The 17,846-nt window shown below is 42.9% G+C and overlaps 6 protein-coding genes and 1 pseudogene across 6 annotated transcripts; 3 read left to right on the forward strand and 4 right to left on the reverse strand.

Annotated features, from left to right (window-relative positions):
- The first annotated feature begins 824 nt into the window (after positions 1–824).
- Positions 825–1,300, forward strand: LOC117398934 (histone H2A-like). The gene has a single exon (XM_033998035.3). It carries the CDS (start codon positions 857–859, stop codon positions 1,238–1,240), a length of 384 nt encoding a protein of 127 aa, XP_033853926.2. The 5' UTR covers positions 825–856; the 3' UTR covers positions 1,241–1,300.
- A 605-nt stretch (positions 1,301–1,905) lies between these two features.
- LOC131709712 (histone H3) lies at positions 1,906–2,419 on the forward strand. Its single transcript, XM_059012432.1, has one exon. It carries the CDS (start codon positions 1,958–1,960, stop codon positions 2,366–2,368), a length of 411 nt encoding a protein of 136 aa, XP_058868415.1. The 5' UTR covers positions 1,906–1,957; the 3' UTR covers positions 2,369–2,419.
- A 1,023-nt stretch (positions 2,420–3,442) lies between these two features.
- On the reverse strand, positions 3,443–4,195 carry LOC117398920 (histone H1-like). The gene has a single exon (XM_033998022.3). The coding sequence runs from the start codon at positions 4,112–4,114 to the stop codon at positions 3,497–3,499; it is 618 nt and encodes a 205-aa protein (XP_033853913.3). The 5' UTR covers positions 4,115–4,195; the 3' UTR covers positions 3,443–3,496.
- Positions 4,196–6,573: 2,378 nt separating this feature from the next.
- On the reverse strand, positions 6,574–7,068 carry LOC117398931 (histone H3). Its single transcript, XM_034914422.2, has one exon. The coding sequence runs from the start codon at positions 7,033–7,035 to the stop codon at positions 6,625–6,627; it is 411 nt and encodes a 136-aa protein (XP_034770313.2). The 5' UTR covers positions 7,036–7,068; the 3' UTR covers positions 6,574–6,624.
- Positions 7,069–7,864: 796 nt separating this feature from the next.
- Positions 7,865–14,943, reverse strand: LOC117398946 (uncharacterized). The gene is made up of 4 exons (XM_059012228.1): positions 14,529–14,943; positions 13,496–13,645; positions 11,007–11,169; positions 7,865–8,375 (listed from the first exon to the last, which is right to left on the reverse strand). The coding sequence occupies exons 1-4, from the start codon at positions 14,907–14,909 to the stop codon at positions 7,924–7,926; spliced, it is 1,146 nt and encodes a 381-aa protein (XP_058868211.1). The 5' UTR covers positions 14,910–14,943; the 3' UTR covers positions 7,865–7,923.
- Positions 10,946–11,656, forward strand: LOC117398916 (histone H1-like). The gene has a single exon (XM_033998018.3). It carries the CDS (start codon positions 10,985–10,987, stop codon positions 11,600–11,602), a length of 618 nt encoding a protein of 205 aa, XP_033853909.2. The 5' UTR covers positions 10,946–10,984; the 3' UTR covers positions 11,603–11,656.
- On the reverse strand, positions 13,172–13,682 carry LOC131709713 (histone H3-like; annotated as a pseudogene).
- Positions 14,944–17,846: the final 2,903 nt, after the last annotated feature.

The raw sequence follows: 17,846 nt of genomic DNA on the forward strand, positions 1-17,846 counted from the left end.
TTGATGTTTAGAAGTAGCGGTGTTTTTACTTAAGACTGTTCAAGTTTATAGAACAATGCCTCTTTCCCTAGTTTACACAAACATAAATAAATAAATGAGCTTGTTAGTACATTATCTGTACTTTATTTTGTTTAAAGAGAGTTTGCATTAATAACTTCCAAAACGCACATACATATATATATATATATATATATATATATATATATATATATATATATATATATATATATGTATGTATATAACATATATTACACACACACACACACACATACACTTGTTTGGAATTTAGAGTTTATGCAGATGTATAAATATACAATTAACACACTAACCCAAAGAGCATCTCATGTTGTATAAAGTGAATGATTAGTAAATGAATTAAACTCTTGCTTTTAATGAGGTTTCTTAAATGCAGTATCATTGTAGATACAACGACCTTTACACCATGGAAACAAACTGGACAGTCAACAATATCGACTTTCTAGTTAACTGAAGTGCACAGAACTCTAAACTGTAAACTAAAACCTAGGAATTATAACTAAACTCGAACATGACTGGGCAGTGTGGTTTTAAACACTTCTAAACGGTTACATTTTGTTACACTGTGTTAAAATTTAGGCGCCAAGACGAAAACAAAAGACAAACAGCAGCAGAACAGCGACAAACCAGAAACAGCGGGCAAGGAATGATACAGCCAATCAGAGACAGGCAAATGAAATTCTGCACGCCCTCATCCACTATGACGTCTTTAATATTATAATAAGTTTTGCACCGTTTTGTCCAATCACGAATGAGTCGGTGTGTATAAAAGAGCAGGAGAGCAACCTCGCTTTTATTGTTATTCCAAATTACAGTGAAGATGTCTGGAAGAGGAAAGACCGGCGGTAAAGCCCGTGCTAAGGCAAAGACTCGCTCCTCCAGGGCAGGACTGCAGTTCCCAGTCGGCCGTGTCCACAGGCTGCTGCGGAAGGGAAACTATGCTCAGCGTGTCGGCGCTGGAGCCCCGGTCTATCTGGCCGCTGTGCTCGAGTACCTGACTGCTGAAATCCTGGAGCTGGCCGGGAACGCCGCCCGGGACAACAAGAAAACCAGAATCATCCCGCGTCACCTGCAGCTCGCTGTCCGCAACGACGAGGAGCTCAACAAGCTGATGGGAGGCGTCACCATCGCTCAGGGCGGAGTGCTGCCCAACATCCAGGCCGTGCTGCTGCCCAAGAAAACCGAGAAGCCAGCCAAGAAGTAAATCACTCGGACGCCGCTTTTAAGATCTTATAAAACCCCAAAGGCTCTTTTAAGAGCCACCCACTTTTTTCTATAAAAGCGCATTGAATCCGTTTCTGTTTACTGTGAATAATACCAAATAGTGAAAATTGAAGCAATAAATAGTGTGCGTGTCAGTGCAGCGTTACCACGTCTCTCTAGCCATATCAAACACTGGCCTTGTCGCAGCCGGTGTAACCAACATTCCCCACATCAATGCCACCTTCCTTGCAAAGAAACAGCATGATACAATATAAATTCTGATTAAAGAAAATAGCCCTATTAAAAACGATAGTCTCAAGGGTACATGTTTGGTTTATGTATTTTCTCTCGTCATAAATAAGTATTGCTGGTCTATTGTTGAGAGTTTTTCCGTTACAATTTTAAACACAAACTGCTTAATTTGAAAGGAAAGTATTTCTTAATATTGGGAATTAGCCATCTTTTCCTGAATGACTATACTGTGTTTAAAAAAAAAAGGCGCAAACAGCTCAGAAACAATGACTGCTTAACAGAATGCGCGCAGAATTCAAATGTTCCAATCAATCATTGAGAATCTGGAATATAACCAATGAGGAACATAAACCCGCCCTAATGTGTCACAGCCTATCAGGACAGCTCAGTTCCTCTATATAGTCTCTGGTGTCGGCTGCGTGTATTACTTTGTACAGTTTTTCATACTGTGTAGAAGAGTTTGAAGATGGCACGAACCAAGCAGACCGCTCGTAAGTCCACCGGTGGAAAGGCTCCCAGGAAGCAGCTCGCTACCAAGGCTGCCCGAAAGAGCGCTCCCGCTACCGGCGGCGTGAAGAAACCTCACCGCTACAGGCCTGGGACTGTGGCTCTGAGGGAGATCCGCCGCTATCAGAAATCCACCGAGCTGCTGATCCGCAAGCTGCCCTTCCAGCGGCTGGTCAGAGAAATCGCTCAGGATTTCAAGACCGACCTGCGCTTCCAGAGCTCCGCTGTGATGGCGCTGCAAGAGGCTAGCGAGGCTTACCTGGTCGGGCTCTTTGAGGACACCAACCTGTGTGCCATTCACGCCAAGAGAGTCACCATCATGCCCAAAGACATCCAGCTGGCCCGCCGCATCCGTGGAGAACGCGCTTAAACTGCAAAACCCTTAAAACAGTGAAACCCAAAGGCTCTTTTCAGAGCCACCCACTTCTCTGAAAGTGTTATATTCCAATAATTTTAAATAAAACAGCTGTAGTTTACACGGTAAGTGTTATATTGTTTAAGTTTCGCAGTTGGAACATGTTAACATTATATTATAAGTGCGTTTCGGTTTTTCTTCCCAACATTGTGTTTCTTTTCGAAACATCAAAAAAATATCTAGATTGATAGAGTGGCCACATTTTAGACCAAAATAAAAATCGGATATCCAGATATGAAAGAAAGACCGTTAGTATCCTTAATCAGTTTCATCGTCGTTATACTTAATTAGGTAGCGATTTGTTTATTCTATTACACTATTAGAAACTGCGTGCTAAAACATCACAGGAGTGCCACGTTTATTACAGGCGGAATTTCGGGAGGTGAACCGGCTCGGACACGTTCAGCTTGTGCGACGTGCAACAGGAACAGGATTGAGTCTTTTCTCGAAATCAGTTTGTTCTGTGTTTCTGTTTTAGCAGCTTGGCTAACAGCGATGTGGGGATGGTGGTGTTTGTGTTCGGTGATGTTTTTTCATCAGCGAAATCACTAGTGCTGCAATGGCAACGCGTTTTGCATCACCCTGTAGAATTAAGTTTTTGCTTCTTAAAAACTCAAAGGTTATCTGCTGAATATCGTTATATTAACAGGTTGAATTACAGTCGCATTCTGGATTTCCATATACTTGACGAAAATCTGACTAATATTGAAAAATGTGACGTTTCCGAATCTAACATGAAATACTGTACAACTGCATTATTACTTCTTATAGACTTGTACGATATCATTTAGTAGTTGATTTGGTTACATGATGTCAATAAAATATTTAAATTTGTTTATTTAGTATTTTAAAGGTGTTTCAATCACACAATTCAAAGTAATGCAATACCTTTGGGCACAGCTGTACCTGCGGGGCGCCGCCATGTTTCACCGTCTGTTCGACCGAGAAAGCGGAACACGTTCCACGGCGGGACATTTCACCACATCGCCTTGTGTATTCAGGAAAAAATCTGCTCTTTTTAGACAGATGTGTTGGCTCTGAAAAGAGCCTTTGGGTTCATTGTTACATCGTCGCTTTAACTGCTCACTTCTTTTTAGGAGCCGCCTTCTTCGCTGCGGGTTTAGCTGCCTTGGTCACCTTTTTAGGTTTAGGCGCTGCCTTCGCTTTCTTCGGGCTCTTCTTTACGACCTTTTTAGGCTTGGCAGCCGCTTTCTTCGGGCTCTTGGGCGCCTTCTTTACAGGTTTCGGTTTCTTCGCTTTCGTAGGAGTCTTCTTGGGTGTCGCTGCTTTCTTTGCCGAAACCTTTTTCGTTGTTTTCTTGACAACCGCTTTCTTTGCCGCTGGTTTCTTGGGAGCTGCCTTCTTCTTGGCCGCCTTCTCCTTGGCTTCCGTCGCCTTTTTGTTGAGCTTGAAGGAGCCCGAGGCGCCGGTGCCCTTGGTCTGTAGCAGGGTCTCCTTGGTCACCAGGCTCTTGAGGGCTCTATTGACGAGGGAGTTGTTCTTCTCCACATCGTAGCCGCCGGCCTGCAGGATCTTCTTGAGCGCCGCCACGGACAGCCCGCTGCGCTCCTTGGAGGCAGACACAGCCTTGACGATCAGCTCCGACACGCTGGGACCCGATTTCTTGGGCTTGGCCGCGGTCTTCTTCTTGGGAGCTTTAGCCGGAGCAGGGGCGGCTGGTGCTGGAGCAATTTCTGACATAGCTAACAGTGTTGGACACAAAGAAAACTATCAGTAATACAAACGCGCAACACTAACCTTGTGTGTATCACAAAATGTGAGCAGAAAGGCGGAGAGCGGAACTTATCCTCTTGTTGAGAACCGTATAGACTCAACTGACCCGCAGGCTACCCGCTCATTATGAAAACGTCCTGTCTTGTGTTTTCTACCCGCACAAAATATACAATTTGATCATGAAATACGAACAAATATACACAAACAACCGAGGTTATCAAAACAGAAGTGTTGAGTTTACAATAAAACTTATTCTTTGACCGGGAACTTTGCTGCATTTCTAATTGAGGTGACCAAAACTGCACTATCCTCCAGCGAAAACAATCTGCTCGCTCAGTACTTTGCTACATGTTTTTAATATAAAATGACAATTGTGTTATTTAAAGTAACTGTGTGATTGGTTTCACAAACGAGAAGGCTATCCAAACACAATTTCATAAGTTTGAAGCGTGAGGTTTGTAAAACTGGACATTTAATCACCTTTATGTGAGGCGCGGTTAACACACTGCAGCACGCACTGCCGGAACATCCCATTGTAATCGATTGGGAGAATTACTTTATTGAATTGTATGATTTCTCTTATCCCTGACCCCCACTTTTTAAAACAATGTAAGGACCCTGGCATCACCACAGCATTCTCTGAGTATTTTAAATATTTAATAGGTGGTGTATTTCTGTCTCCTGGTGAGAAAAAAGTGTGTGTGTGTGTGTAAACATGTGTTTGCCTCTGCAAAAATACAACTGTAATACGAAGGGAAATGCATAACCATTATGTAGGAAAACAATGTGAAACAACTTATTTTGAATCAGGTTAAAGTACAATTCAATAAATAACTCCACATTCGCGTTGTTAATCAGCGACACTGTGCAGTGAATGCGCGTCAGCAGTTTCGTGGATAACCCGCGCTCACAGACACGGCTCAGTGGTGGGCGGGTCTGATGTGTGCGCGCTCTTCTTTGCTGGCTTCTTTTTCAATCAGGTCCGGTCTGTGCTGATGTAAAAGAACCTCAGCCGATGTTTTAAGTATTGTATTAACTTTATAATACATAGCTACGAGATGTCTGGAAGAGGCAAAGGCGGCAAAGGGCTTGGGAAAGGAGGCGCCAAGCGTCATCGCAAAGTGCTTCGTGATAACATCCAGGGCATCACCAAGCCTGCTATCCGCCGCCTGGCTCGCCGCGGAGGAGTGAAGCGAATCTCCGGGCTGATCTATGAAGAGACCCGCGGGGTGTTGAAGGTGTTTCTGGAGAATGTGATCCGGGATGCTGTCACCTACACTGAGCACGCCAAGAGAAAGACCGTCACCGCTATGGATGTGGTGTATGCGCTGAAGCGCCAGGGTCGCACTCTGTACGGATTCGGAGGTTAAGGATTTTCATCGGATACATTTGAACACAAAGGCTCTTTTCAGAGCCACCCACAATATCAAGAAAGACTTCAAATTCATTTAGTAATCATTCACTTTATACATTATCAGGAGTTGCTCCTGCGTTTTTCTGAGTAGTGATGGGGATGTCATCTGATTAGAAATATAACATGAAAACTTCAATCCATACTTGTGCGCGCGCATTTACTTTTCTTTCCCCAAAAATACTTGTATTTCTTTTATTTAGCAGTATGCACCTCTTAATATGGACATAACACTTTAAAATGAAGTTGCATGGTGGGATACTATCAATTCATGTCCACTGTTCAATGCGCTGCTAGGAACTGGACGCGTTGAGCTCTATTAATTAACCCGTTTTTGAGTACGGTTCTCGAGTTCGGTTATGTAGCGTAGACAGGCCCTAAGATCGACAACTGTACTGGCAAACTGCAACAAACGTACCCTTAATTTAAGGTAGTCTGTACGTATAGCTATATATTTAATTTTATGTATCTGACCCATGCAACTATTGTTAGTTTATTTGATATAAATACTGCTTGGGGAGAAATAAAAGAAAAAAAACACCACAAAGCAAACGCCACCATCCCTACAGTCTGTCAGCCAAGATGCGAGGACAGAAAAATAAAACAAATTGATTTCAAAAGACTAAAACCTGTTCCTGTTACACATCGAACAAGCTGAACTCAACCCGAAATTCCGCCTGTAATAAACGTGGCACTCCTGTGATGTTTTAGCACGCAGTTCCTAATAGTGTAATAGAATAAACAAATCGCTACCTAATTAAGTATAACGACGATGAAACTGATTAAGGATATTAACGGCCTTTCTTTCATATCTGGATATCCGATTTTTATTTTGGTCTAAAATGTGGTCTGTCTATATAGGTATTTTTTTTATGGTTCTAAAAGAAACACAATGTTGGGAATAAAAACTGAAAAGCACTTGTAATATAGTTAACATGCTCCAATTACGAACACTTACCGTGTAAACGACAGCAGTTTTATTTAATTACTGGAATATAACACTTTCAGAGAAGTGGGTGGCTCTGAAAAGAGCCTTTGGGTTTCGCTGTTTTAAGGGTTTTGCAGTTTAAGCGCGTTCTCCACGGATGCGGCGGGCCAGCTGGATGTCTTTGGGCATGATGGTGACTCTCTTGGCGTGAATGGCACACAGGTTGGTGTCCTCAAAGAGCCCGACCAGGTAAGCCTCGCTAGCCTCTTGCAGCGCCATCACAGCGGAGCTCTGGAAGCGCAGGTCGGTCTTGAAATCCTGAGCGATTTCTCTGACCAGCCGCTGGAAGGGCAGCTTGCGGATCAGCAGCTCGGTGGATTTCTGATAGCGGCGGATCTCCCTCAGAGCCACAGTCCCAGGCCTGTAGCGGTGAGGTTTCTTCACGCCGCCGGTAGCGGGAGCGCTCTTTCGGGCAGCCTTGGTAGCGAGCTGCTTCCTGGGAGCCTTTCCACCGGTGGACTTACGAGCGGTCTGCTTGGTTCTTGCCATCGTTAAACTCTTGTACACAGTATGAAAAACTGTACAAAGTAATTCACGCAGCCGACACCACAGACTATATAGAGGAACTGCGCTGTCCTGATAGGCTGTGAGACATTAGGGCGGGTTTATTTTCCTCATTGGTTATATTCCAGATTCTCAATGATTGATTAGAACATTTGAATTCTGCGCGCATTCTGTTAAGCAGTCATTGTTTCTGAGCTGTTGGCGCCTTTTTTTTAATACAGTATAGTCATTCAGGAAAACATTGCTTATCCCCAGTATTAAGAAATACATATAATTCAAATTAAGCAGTCTGTTTAAAATTGTTACGGAAAAACGGTCAATAGACAAGCAACTTGTTTATGAAAATACATAAACTAAACATGTACCCGTAACACTAAAGAAAATAGCCCCATTTAAAAACTATAAATCACACTTGAAAACTAAAATAAATAACCACAGAAAATAAAACTACAATTTCCTGAATGGACACTTTTCTGGACGCAAGAGTGAGTGTACATCACCGCAATTTAAACAAAAAACACGGGAGAGGGTGGATTTCAAACTGGAAGCATGTTTCAATGTAGCTCGCTTGAAAACTAAGGAAACCTGTAAATTGATATTGTATCATATTGTTCCTTTGCAAAGAACGTGGCATTGATGGGGGGAACATCAGCTACACCCGCTGCGGCAAGGCCTGTGTTTGATATCGCTACAGACAGATACATGGTAACGCTGCACTAACACACACACTATTTATTGCTTCAATTTTCACCATTTGGTATTATTCAGACAGTAAACAGAAACCGATTCGATGCGCTTTTATAGAAAAAAGTGGGTGGCTCTTAAAAGAGCCTTTGGGGTTTTAGAAGATCTTAAAAGCGGTGTCCGAGTGATTTACTTCTTGGCTGGCTTCTCGGTTTTCTTGGGCAGCAGCACGGCCTGGATGTTGGGCAGCACTCCGCCCTGAGCGATGGTGACGCCTCCCATCAGCTTGTTGAGCTCCTCGTCGTTGCGGACAGCGAGCTGCAGGTGACGCGGGATGATTCTGGTTTTCTTGTTGTCCCGGGCGGCGTTCCCGGCCAGCTCCAGGATTTCAGCAGTCAGGTACTCGAGCACAGCGGCCAGATAGACCGGGGCTCCAGCGCCGACACGCTGGGCATAGTTTCCCTTCCGCAGCAGCCTGTGAACACGGCCGACTGGGAACTGCAGTCCTGCCCTGGAGGAGCGAGTCTTTGCCTTAGCACGGGCTTTACCGCCGGTCTTTCCTCTTCCAGACATCTTCACTATAGTTAAGAATATTACAACAAGAAATGCGAGGTTGCTCTCCTGCTTTTTATACACACTGGCTCATTCGTGATTGGACAAAACGGTGCAATACTTGTTAGAATGTTAACAACGTCATAGCGGATGAGGGGGGGCAGAATTTTATTTGCCTGTCTCTGATTGGCTGTATCATTCCCTTCCCGCTGTTTCTGGTTTGGCGCTGTTCTGCTGCTGTTTGTCTTTTGTTTTCGTCTTGGCTCCTCATTTTTAAATTGGAACACAGTGTAACAAAATGTAACCTTTTAGACGTGTTTAAAACCACACTGCCCCACAGTCATGTTCGAGTTTAGTTATAATTTCTAGGTTTTAGTTTACAGTTTAGAGTTCTGTGCACTTTAGTTAACCAGGAAGCCGATATCGTTGACGGTCCAGTTTGTTACATTGTGCAAAGGTATGTATATCTGCAATGATACCAGTTTAAATTATATGTTACAATCATTTAATAAAAGTATAAAATAGTTTTAAACGTTTTAATAGTTTAAAACGTTTTGTTTTTCCACAAAATACAAATAACCAAAATATCGCTGTAGATTTTTAGCCCACCGTGTCTGTTTTAACTCGAGTATCCTCTGGATGAGGTTCAGTGAGACAGGCTCAGATTTGTGCCCACATGAAAAACATTCCTACACATCCTATCTACGGTTTGAATGAGATTAAACTATACAAAAGGAACCTGCGCGGTGAGACCCCAATGATTTCCAGTCCATCTCTTACCCACTCGGCCACGACACCCCGCTGTAGAATCCCGTGCATCTGAGCAACGCATCCCCCCGGTGACAGGCAGCCTCTCGGCGTAAGGAGGGCTGGAAGGTATCTCCAATCAATACACTGCTATTGATGCGAGATCAGCAGTTTGTTAATGTTGAGAAACAGCGGTGTTTTTGCTTAAAGCTGCGCAAATTTCTAAAACAATACCTCTTTCCTTAGTTTAGACCAACATACTACAATAATTAAATGAGGTCGTTAGTACTTTATCAATGCAAACTCTTTAAACGAAACTTCCAAAACGCATATATATATATATATATATATACACACACACACACACACACATATACATACACACACACACACAAATAAAAAACTGGAATTTAGAGTTTACATAGATATGTATAAAAATTACTACATGGATTTAAATTCTTGCTTGATATTGTGGGTGGCTCTGAAAAGAGCCTTTGTGTTCAAATGTAGCCGATGAAAATCTTTAACCTCCGAATCCGTACAGAGTGCGACCCTGGCGCTTCAGAGCATACACCACATCCATGGCGGTGACGGTCTTTCTCTTGGCGTGCTCAGTGTAGGTGACGGCATCCCGGATCACATTCTCCAGAAACACCTTCAACACCCCGCGGGTCTCTTCATAGATCAGCCCGGAGATTCGCTTCACTCCTCCGCGGCGAGCCAGGCGGCGGATAGCAGGCTTGGTGATGCCCTGGATGTTATCACGGAGCACTTTCCGATGACGCTTGGCGCCTCCTTTCCCGAGTCCTTTACCACCTTTGCCTCTTCCAGACATCTTACAGCTGTATATTATAAAATTAACAGAATACTTGAAACTTGGGCTGAGGTTCAATTATATACGCACAGACCGGACCTGATTGAAAATGTAGCCAGCAAAGAAGAGCGCGCACACATGAGACCCGCCCACCACTGAGCCGTGTCTGTGAGCGCGGGTTAAGCACGAAACTGCTGACGCGCATTCACTGCACAGTGTCGCTGATTAACAACGCGAATGTAGAGTTATTTATTGAATTGTACTTTAACCTGATACAAAATAAGTTGTTTCACAATTGTTTTCCTACATAATGGTTATGCATTTCCTTTCGTATTACAGCTGTATTTCTGCAGAGGCAAACACATGTTTATAGAAACACACACACAGTGTGAAAAAAACTTTTTTTTTTCCTCACCAGGAGACAGAGGTGGCATTGCGTATGAAATACACCACGAATGAAATATATAAACTACTCAGAGAATGCTGTGGTGATGCCAGGGTCCTTACATTGTTTTAAGAAGTGTGGGTCAGGGATAAGAGAAATCATACAATTCAACAAAGTAATTCTCCCAATCGATTACAATGGGATGTTCCGGCAGTGCGTGCTGCAGTGTGTTAACCGCGCCTCACATAAAGGTGATTAAATGTCCAGTTTTACAAACTTCACGCTTCAAACTTATGAAATTGTGTTTGGATAGCCTTCTCGTTTGTGAAACCAATCACACAGTTACTTTAAATAACACAATTGTCATTTTATATTAAAAACATGTAGCAAAGTACTGAGCGAGCAGATTGTTTTCGCTGGAGGATAGTGCAGTTTTGGTCACCTCAATTAGAAATGCAGCAAAGTTCCCGGTCAAAGAATAAGTTTTATTGTAAACTCAACACTTCTGTTTTGATAACCTCGGTTGTTTGTGTATATTTGTTCGTATTTCATTATCAAATTGTATACTTTGTGCGGGTAGAAAACACAAGACAGGGCGTTTTCATAATGAGAATGTTGCCTGCGGGTCAGTTGAGTCTACACGGTTCTCATCATGTGGATAAGTTCCGCTCTCCGCCTTTCTGCTCACATTCTGTGATATACAAAACAGTCCAGTATTACGCGTTCGTTTTTGTCGTGTTTAAACAGTAAAAATGGCAGAAATTGCTCCAGCACCAGCCGCCCCTGCTCCGGCTAAAGCTCCCAAGAAGAAGACCGCGGCCAAGCCCAAGAAATCGGGTCCCAGCGTGTCGGAGCTCATCGTCAAGGCTGTGTCTGCCTCCAAGGAGCGCAGCGGGCTGTCCGTGGCGGCGCTCAAGAAGATCCTGCAGGCCGGCGGCTACGATGTGGAGAAGAACAACTCCCTCGTCAATAGAGCCCTCAAGAGCCTGGTGACCAAGGAGACCCTGCTACAGACCAAGGGCACCGGCGCCTCGGGCTCCTTCAAGCTCAACAAAAAGGCGGCTGAAGCCAAGGAGAAGGCGGCCAAGAAGAAGGCAGCTCCCAAGAAACCAGCGGCAAAGAAAGCGGTTGTCAAGAAAACAACGAAAAAGGTTTCGGCAAAGAAAGCAGCGACACCCAAGAAGACTCCTACGAAAGCGAAGAAACCGAAAGCTGTGAAGAAGGCGCCCAAGAGCCCGAAGAAAGCGGCTGCCAAGCCTAAAAAGGTCGCAAAGAAGAGCCCGAAGAAAGCGAAGGCAGCGCCTAAACCTAAAAAGGTGACCAAGGCAGCTAAACCCGCAGCGAAGAAGGCGGCTCCTAAAAAGAAGTGAGCAGTTAAAGCGACGATGTAACAATGAACCCAAAGGCTCTTTTCAGAGCCAACACATCTTTCTAAAGAGAGCAGTTTTTTTCCTGAATACACAAGGCGATGTGGCGAAATGTCCCGCCGTGGAACGTGTTCCGCTTTCTCGGTCGAACAGACGGTGAAACATGGCGGCGCCCCGCAGGTACAGCTGTGGCAAAAGGTGTTGCATTACCTCGAATTCTATGTTTGAAACCCCTTTAAAATAATTAATATCATTTAGATTTTTTATTTCACATTATGTAATCAAATGAACTACGAAATGGCATTGTATATAAGTCTGTAGAAGCCATAATGCAGTTGTTCAGTATTTCATGTTAGATTCGGAAACGTCACATTTTTTAATATTAGTCAGATTTTCAGGTATAAGGGAATGTGATCCGGGATGCCGTCACCTACACTGAGCACGCCAAGAGAAAGACCGTCACCGCTATGGACGTGGTGTATGCGCTGAAGCGCCAGGGTCGCACTCTGTACGGATTCGGAGGTTAAGGATTTCCATCGGCTACATTTGAACACAAAGGCTCTTTTCAGAGCCACCCACAATATCAAGGAAGAATTTAAATTCATTTAATAATCATTCACTTCATACAGTATCAGGAGATGCTCCTGCGTTTTTCTGAGTAGTGATGGGGATGTCATCTGATTAGAAATATAACATGAAAACTTCAAGCCCTTCTTCTGTGCGCGCGCATTTGCTTTTTTTTTTTTTTTTTTTTTAGCAGTATGCACCTCTATTAATATGGACACAACACATTTTAAAATGAAACTGCATGGTGGGATACTATCGTATTCATTTCCACTGTTCAGTGCGCTGCTAGGAACTGGACGCGTTGATCTGGATTAATTAACCCGTTTTTGAGTACGGTTCTCGAGTTCGGGTATGTAGCGTAGAAGGCCCTAAAATCGACAACTGTACTGGCAAACTGCAACAAACATACCCTTAATTTAAGGTAGTCTGTACGTATAGCTATATATTTAATTTTATGTATCTGACCCATGCAACTATTGTTAGTTTATTTGATATAAATACTGCTTGGGGAGAAATAAAAGAAAAAAACACCACAAAGCAAACGCCACCATCCCTACAGTCTGTCAGCCAAGATGCGAGGACAGAAAAATAAAACAAATTGATTTCAAAAGACTAAAACCTGTTCCTGTTACACATCGAACAAGCTGAACTCAACCCGAAATTCCGCCTGTAATAAACGTGGCACTCCTGTGATGTTTTAGCACGCAGTTTCTAATAGTGTAATAGAATAAACAAATCGCTACCTAATTAAGTATAACGACGATGAAACTGATTAAGGATATTAACGGCCTTTCTTTCATATCTGGATATCCGATTTTTATTTTGGTCTAAAATGTGGTCTGTCTATATAGGTATTTTTTTTATGGTTCTAAAAGAAACACAATGTTGGGAATAAAAACTGAAAAGCACTTGTAATATAGTTAACATGCTCCAATTACGAACACTTACCGTGTAAACGACAGCTGTTTTATTTAATTATTGGAATATAACACTTTCAGAGAAGTGGGTGGCTCTGAAAAGAGCCTTTGGGTTTCGCTGTTTTAAGGGTTTTGCAGTTTAAGCGCGTTCTCCACGGATGCGGCGGGCCAGCTGGATGTCTTTGGGCATGATGGTGACTCTCTTGGCGTGAATGGCACACAGGTTGGTGTCCTCAAAGAGCCCGACCAGGTAAGCCTCGCTAGCCTCTTGCAGCGCCATCACAGCGGAGCTCTGGAAGCGCAGGTCGGTCTTGAAATCCTGAGCGATTTCTCTGACCAGCCGCTGGAAGGGCAGCTTGCGGATCAGCAGCTAGGTGGATTTCTGATAGCGGCGGATCTCCCTCAGAGCCACAGTCCCAGGCCTGTAGCGGTGAGGTTTCTTCACGCCGCCGGTAGCGGGAGCGCTCTTTCGGGCAGCCTTGGTAGCGAGCTGCTTCCTGGGAGCCTTTCCACCGGTGGACTTACGAGCGGTCTGCTTGGTTCGTGCCATCTTCAAACTCTTCTACACAGTATGAAAAACTGTACAAAGTAATACACGCAGCCGATACCAGAGACTATATAGAGGAACCGAGCTGTCCTGATAGGCTGTGACACATTAGGGCGGGTTTATGTTCCTCATTGGTTATATTCCAGATTCTCAATGATTGATTGGAACATTTGAATTCTGCGCGCATTCTGTTAAGCAGTCATTGTTTCTGAGCTGTTGGCGCCTTTTTTTAATACAGTATAGTCATTCAGGAAAAGATTGCTTATCCCCAGTATTAAGAAATACATTTAATTCAAATTAAGCAGTCTGTTTAAAATTGTTACGGAAAAACGGTCAATAGACAAGCAACTTGTTTATGAAAATTCATAAACTAAACATGTACCCGTAACACTAAAGAAAATAGCCCCATTTAAAAACTATAAATCAGACTTGAAAACTAAAATAAACATCCACAGAAAATAAAAATACAATTTCCTGAATGGACACTTTTCTGGACGCAAGAGTGAGTGTACATCACAGCAATTTAAACAAAAAACACGGGAGGGGTGGATTTCAAACTGGAAGCGTGTTTTAATGTAGCTCGCTTGAAAACTAAGGAAGCCTGTAAATTGATATTGTATCATATTGTTCCTTTGCAAAGAACGTGGCATTGATGTGGGGAACATCAGCTACACCCGCTGCGGCAAGGCCTGTGTTTGATATCGCTACAGACAGATACATGGTAACGCTGCACTGACACACACACACACACTATTTATTGCTTCAATTTTCACCATTTGGTATTATTCAGACAGTAAACAGAAACCGATTCGATGCGCTTTTATAGAAAAAAGTGGGTGGCTCTTAAAAGAGCCTTTGGGGTTTTAGAAGATCTTAAAAGCGGTGTCCGAGTGATTTACTTCTTGGCTGGCTTCTCGGTTTTCTTGGGCAGCAGCACGGCCTGGATGTTGGGCAGCACTCCGCCCTGAGCGATGGTGACGCCTCCCATCAGCTTGTTGAGCTCCTCGTCGTTGCGGACAGCGAGCTGCAGGTGACGCGGGATGATTCTGGTTTTCTTGTTGTCCCGGGCGGCGTTCCCGGCCAGCTCCAGGATTTCAGCAGTCAGGTACTCGAGCACAGCGGCCAGATAGACCGGGGCTCCAGCGCCGACGCGCTGGGCATAGTTTCCCTTCCGCAGCAGTCTGTGAACACGACCGACTGGGAACTGCAGTCCTGCCCTGGAGGAGCGAGTCTTTGCCTTAGCACGGGCTTTACCGCCGGTCTTTCCTCTTCCAGACATCTTCACTATAGTTAAAAATACTACAACAATAAATGCGAGGGTGCTCTCCTGCTATTTATACACACTGGCTCATTCGTGATTGGACAAAACGGTGCGATACTTGTTAGCATGTAAAAGACGTCATAGTGGATGAGGGCGTGCAGAATTTCATTTGCCTGTCTCTGATTGGCTGTATCATTCCCTTCCCGCTGTTTCTGGTTTGGCGCTGTTCTGCTGCGGTTTGTCTTTTGTTTCCTCTTGGCGCGCATTTTTAAATTGGAACACAGTGTAACAAAATGTAACCGTTTAGACGTGTTTAAAACCCACAGTCGTGTTCCAGTTTAGTTATAATTTCTAGGTTTTAGTTTACAGTTTAGAGTTCTGTACACTTCAGTTAAACAGGAAGCCGATATTGTTGACGGTCCAGTTTGTTACATTGTGCAAAGGTAGGTATATCTGCAATGATACCAGTTTAAATTATATGTTACAATCATTTATTTATAGTATAAAATTGTTTTTTTAAAACGTTTTGTTTTTCCACAAAATACAAATAACCAAAATATCGCTGTAGATATCAGTAAGTATTTTTGTCAGTACAGTATACACATTCACTTGAATTCCGTATGTAGATACTATTGAATCAACCGATTTATCTATAAACACAGCCCTACACATACACCTTAATATAATTAAAATAAACGGTACAACGTAACTGACACCTGCCATATATTAACATTCTGCCGAAATTATATTCATGGTAGCTTTAATAAAACGAATTTGTTCATAAGTTTTACAAACTGCGTATAACTTATATCGAGACTTTGAATTTTCCCATTGACTTGTCAATACATTGTGACGGTAGGTTTATACTAGAAACACATACCAAAAAACAAAGAGGCATTATTGCAGGCAAAGTTAGTTTATTAAATAACAAAATAAAAGGTTAAACAAACACTTTGCTCACAGAGCGAAAATAAAATATAAACAAAACAAATGACGAACACAATACAGCACAGGTCCTTTAAGGTCAGGCTGGGCAGCAGCTTTGACGGTTCCTTTTTAAGTTGTGTGTGTGCGCGCGTGCGTGTGCGTGTGCGTGTGCGTGTGCTGCATTTTTTTTCCCAGCGCTGATGCAGCTACAAAAGTTTTTCAAAAAAAAATAATTCTTAGATTACAGTATGTGTCTTTTTATACTGTAGTGTGTGTAAAATATCAGGCTTTCCAGTGTATTTACTGTGGTTTAAGTTACACCAGTTAGTGAAACTGATCGGCTAGACACCAGGGAAAAATGGCTGCTTTAAATTTTTTTTTTTTTTTCCAAGACTGTACTCGCGTTTCCATGTTAACAGCTGCCACTAGTGGTGGGAATGTGTCGTTTCAGGGTAAAAAATTGGTGAAACTGGCATGTTGCCCATATTGATTGGCTCATGGCGGTCATGTTTGGTGATGTAGGAACTTTTCCTGACTAATTCTTTTAGAGGACAGTACAAAGGTAACGTATAACCAAGATTCACATCAATCGGCCAAAGGGCTCATGAGGAGTTGTTGTTTAAGATACATAGCTGCCACACCATGTGACCGATCCATTTTTCCTTAAGTAGCTATACTATTTACCGTTCATGAGAAGAAGACTTTTGAATATTGTCCAAACTTTTCATAAAATCCAAGATGGCTGCCACATCATGTGACCAAAGGCCGCCATATTGACCATGACACAACATCACATAGTCCTCAACATCCGTGTCAAATTTTGTGCGTTTTAGTGCAGCCGATAAGAAGTTATATGCAGTTTTATAGCCAGTTGCGTATGTTGATGATGTCATGCAGCGTGGACGCCATGATTTTCACAGTAGCAACTTCCCTCGAACAAGCGTAACAGTATCACCATCCTGAGATGTTTTATTCCAATTTTTGTTTCAATCGTATAAGCGGTTTCAGAGAAGAAGATGTTTGAATTTTGATGATTTTATATTTTTATGGTAATTTTATGTCATTAATCAATGTGGTTGCCAAACCACAGAACCAATCAGCTTCATATTAACAACAGTTAATCATGGACTATCCCTCAACATGTACAGCAATTTTCAGAACTCTGCAGTAAGCGGTTTCCGATACATAGGCATTTTAACAAATTCCGCAAAATCCAATATGGCTGCCGAACTATGTGACTTGCGCAAATTTGCTGAATATCACCGACTAACATCCATAGGCATCTACCAGTGTACCGAATTTCATGAGTTTTTGAGCATGTTTTGGCAGAATAATAATAATAATAATAATAATAATAATAATAATAATAATAATAATAATAATAATAATAATAACAGCACCGTGTAACAATTTTTTTTTTTTTTTTTTGTTCCTGGGTAGTAAGTGTTATTTCCTAATTGCTTATGCCTCAAAAGTATAGAAAATGGCTATTATTCCCCACAAACTTTGCTTTTGTGACCAGGACAATGATATTTTGAAATTTACCTATTTTCCAGAACATTCCAGATAGATTCAGTGCTGAGTAAACTTGGAGTAACTTCTAGAACTTCCCAGTAATATAAATAGTACTATAAATACAGGGGCCTTAAGCCCACCAGTTCAGTTTAGTTCCAGCTGCCTAAGTGGATACATATCTGCATTTTTCTGAGATGGCATCAAGGGGCTGCAAGCATCCGGCAGACGCATTTTGAGACTTCAAAATGGTGGCATTCCTGATGGGTCTCCAAGGCGGTTTTACCAAGTTTCCCTGCTATCTTTGCCTTTGGGACAGCAGGGACACCAAGGCGCACTACCACAGGCGGGACTGGCCACAGCGGACTGAGTTCTCTGTGGGGAGGAACAACGTCAAGTGGGAGCCACTGGTGGACCCCCGGAAGGTGCTGATGCCACCACTGCACATCAAATTGGGCCTTATGAAACAATTTGTCAGAGCTCTAGATAAGGAGTCGGCAGCCTTCAAGTACCTTC

Source organism: Acipenser ruthenus, chromosome 44 (genome assembly GCF_902713425.1).
Source record: "Acipenser ruthenus chromosome 44, fAciRut3.2 maternal haplotype, whole genome shotgun sequence".
Lineage (NCBI taxonomy): Eukaryota > Metazoa > Chordata > Actinopteri > Acipenseriformes > Acipenseridae > Acipenser > Acipenser ruthenus.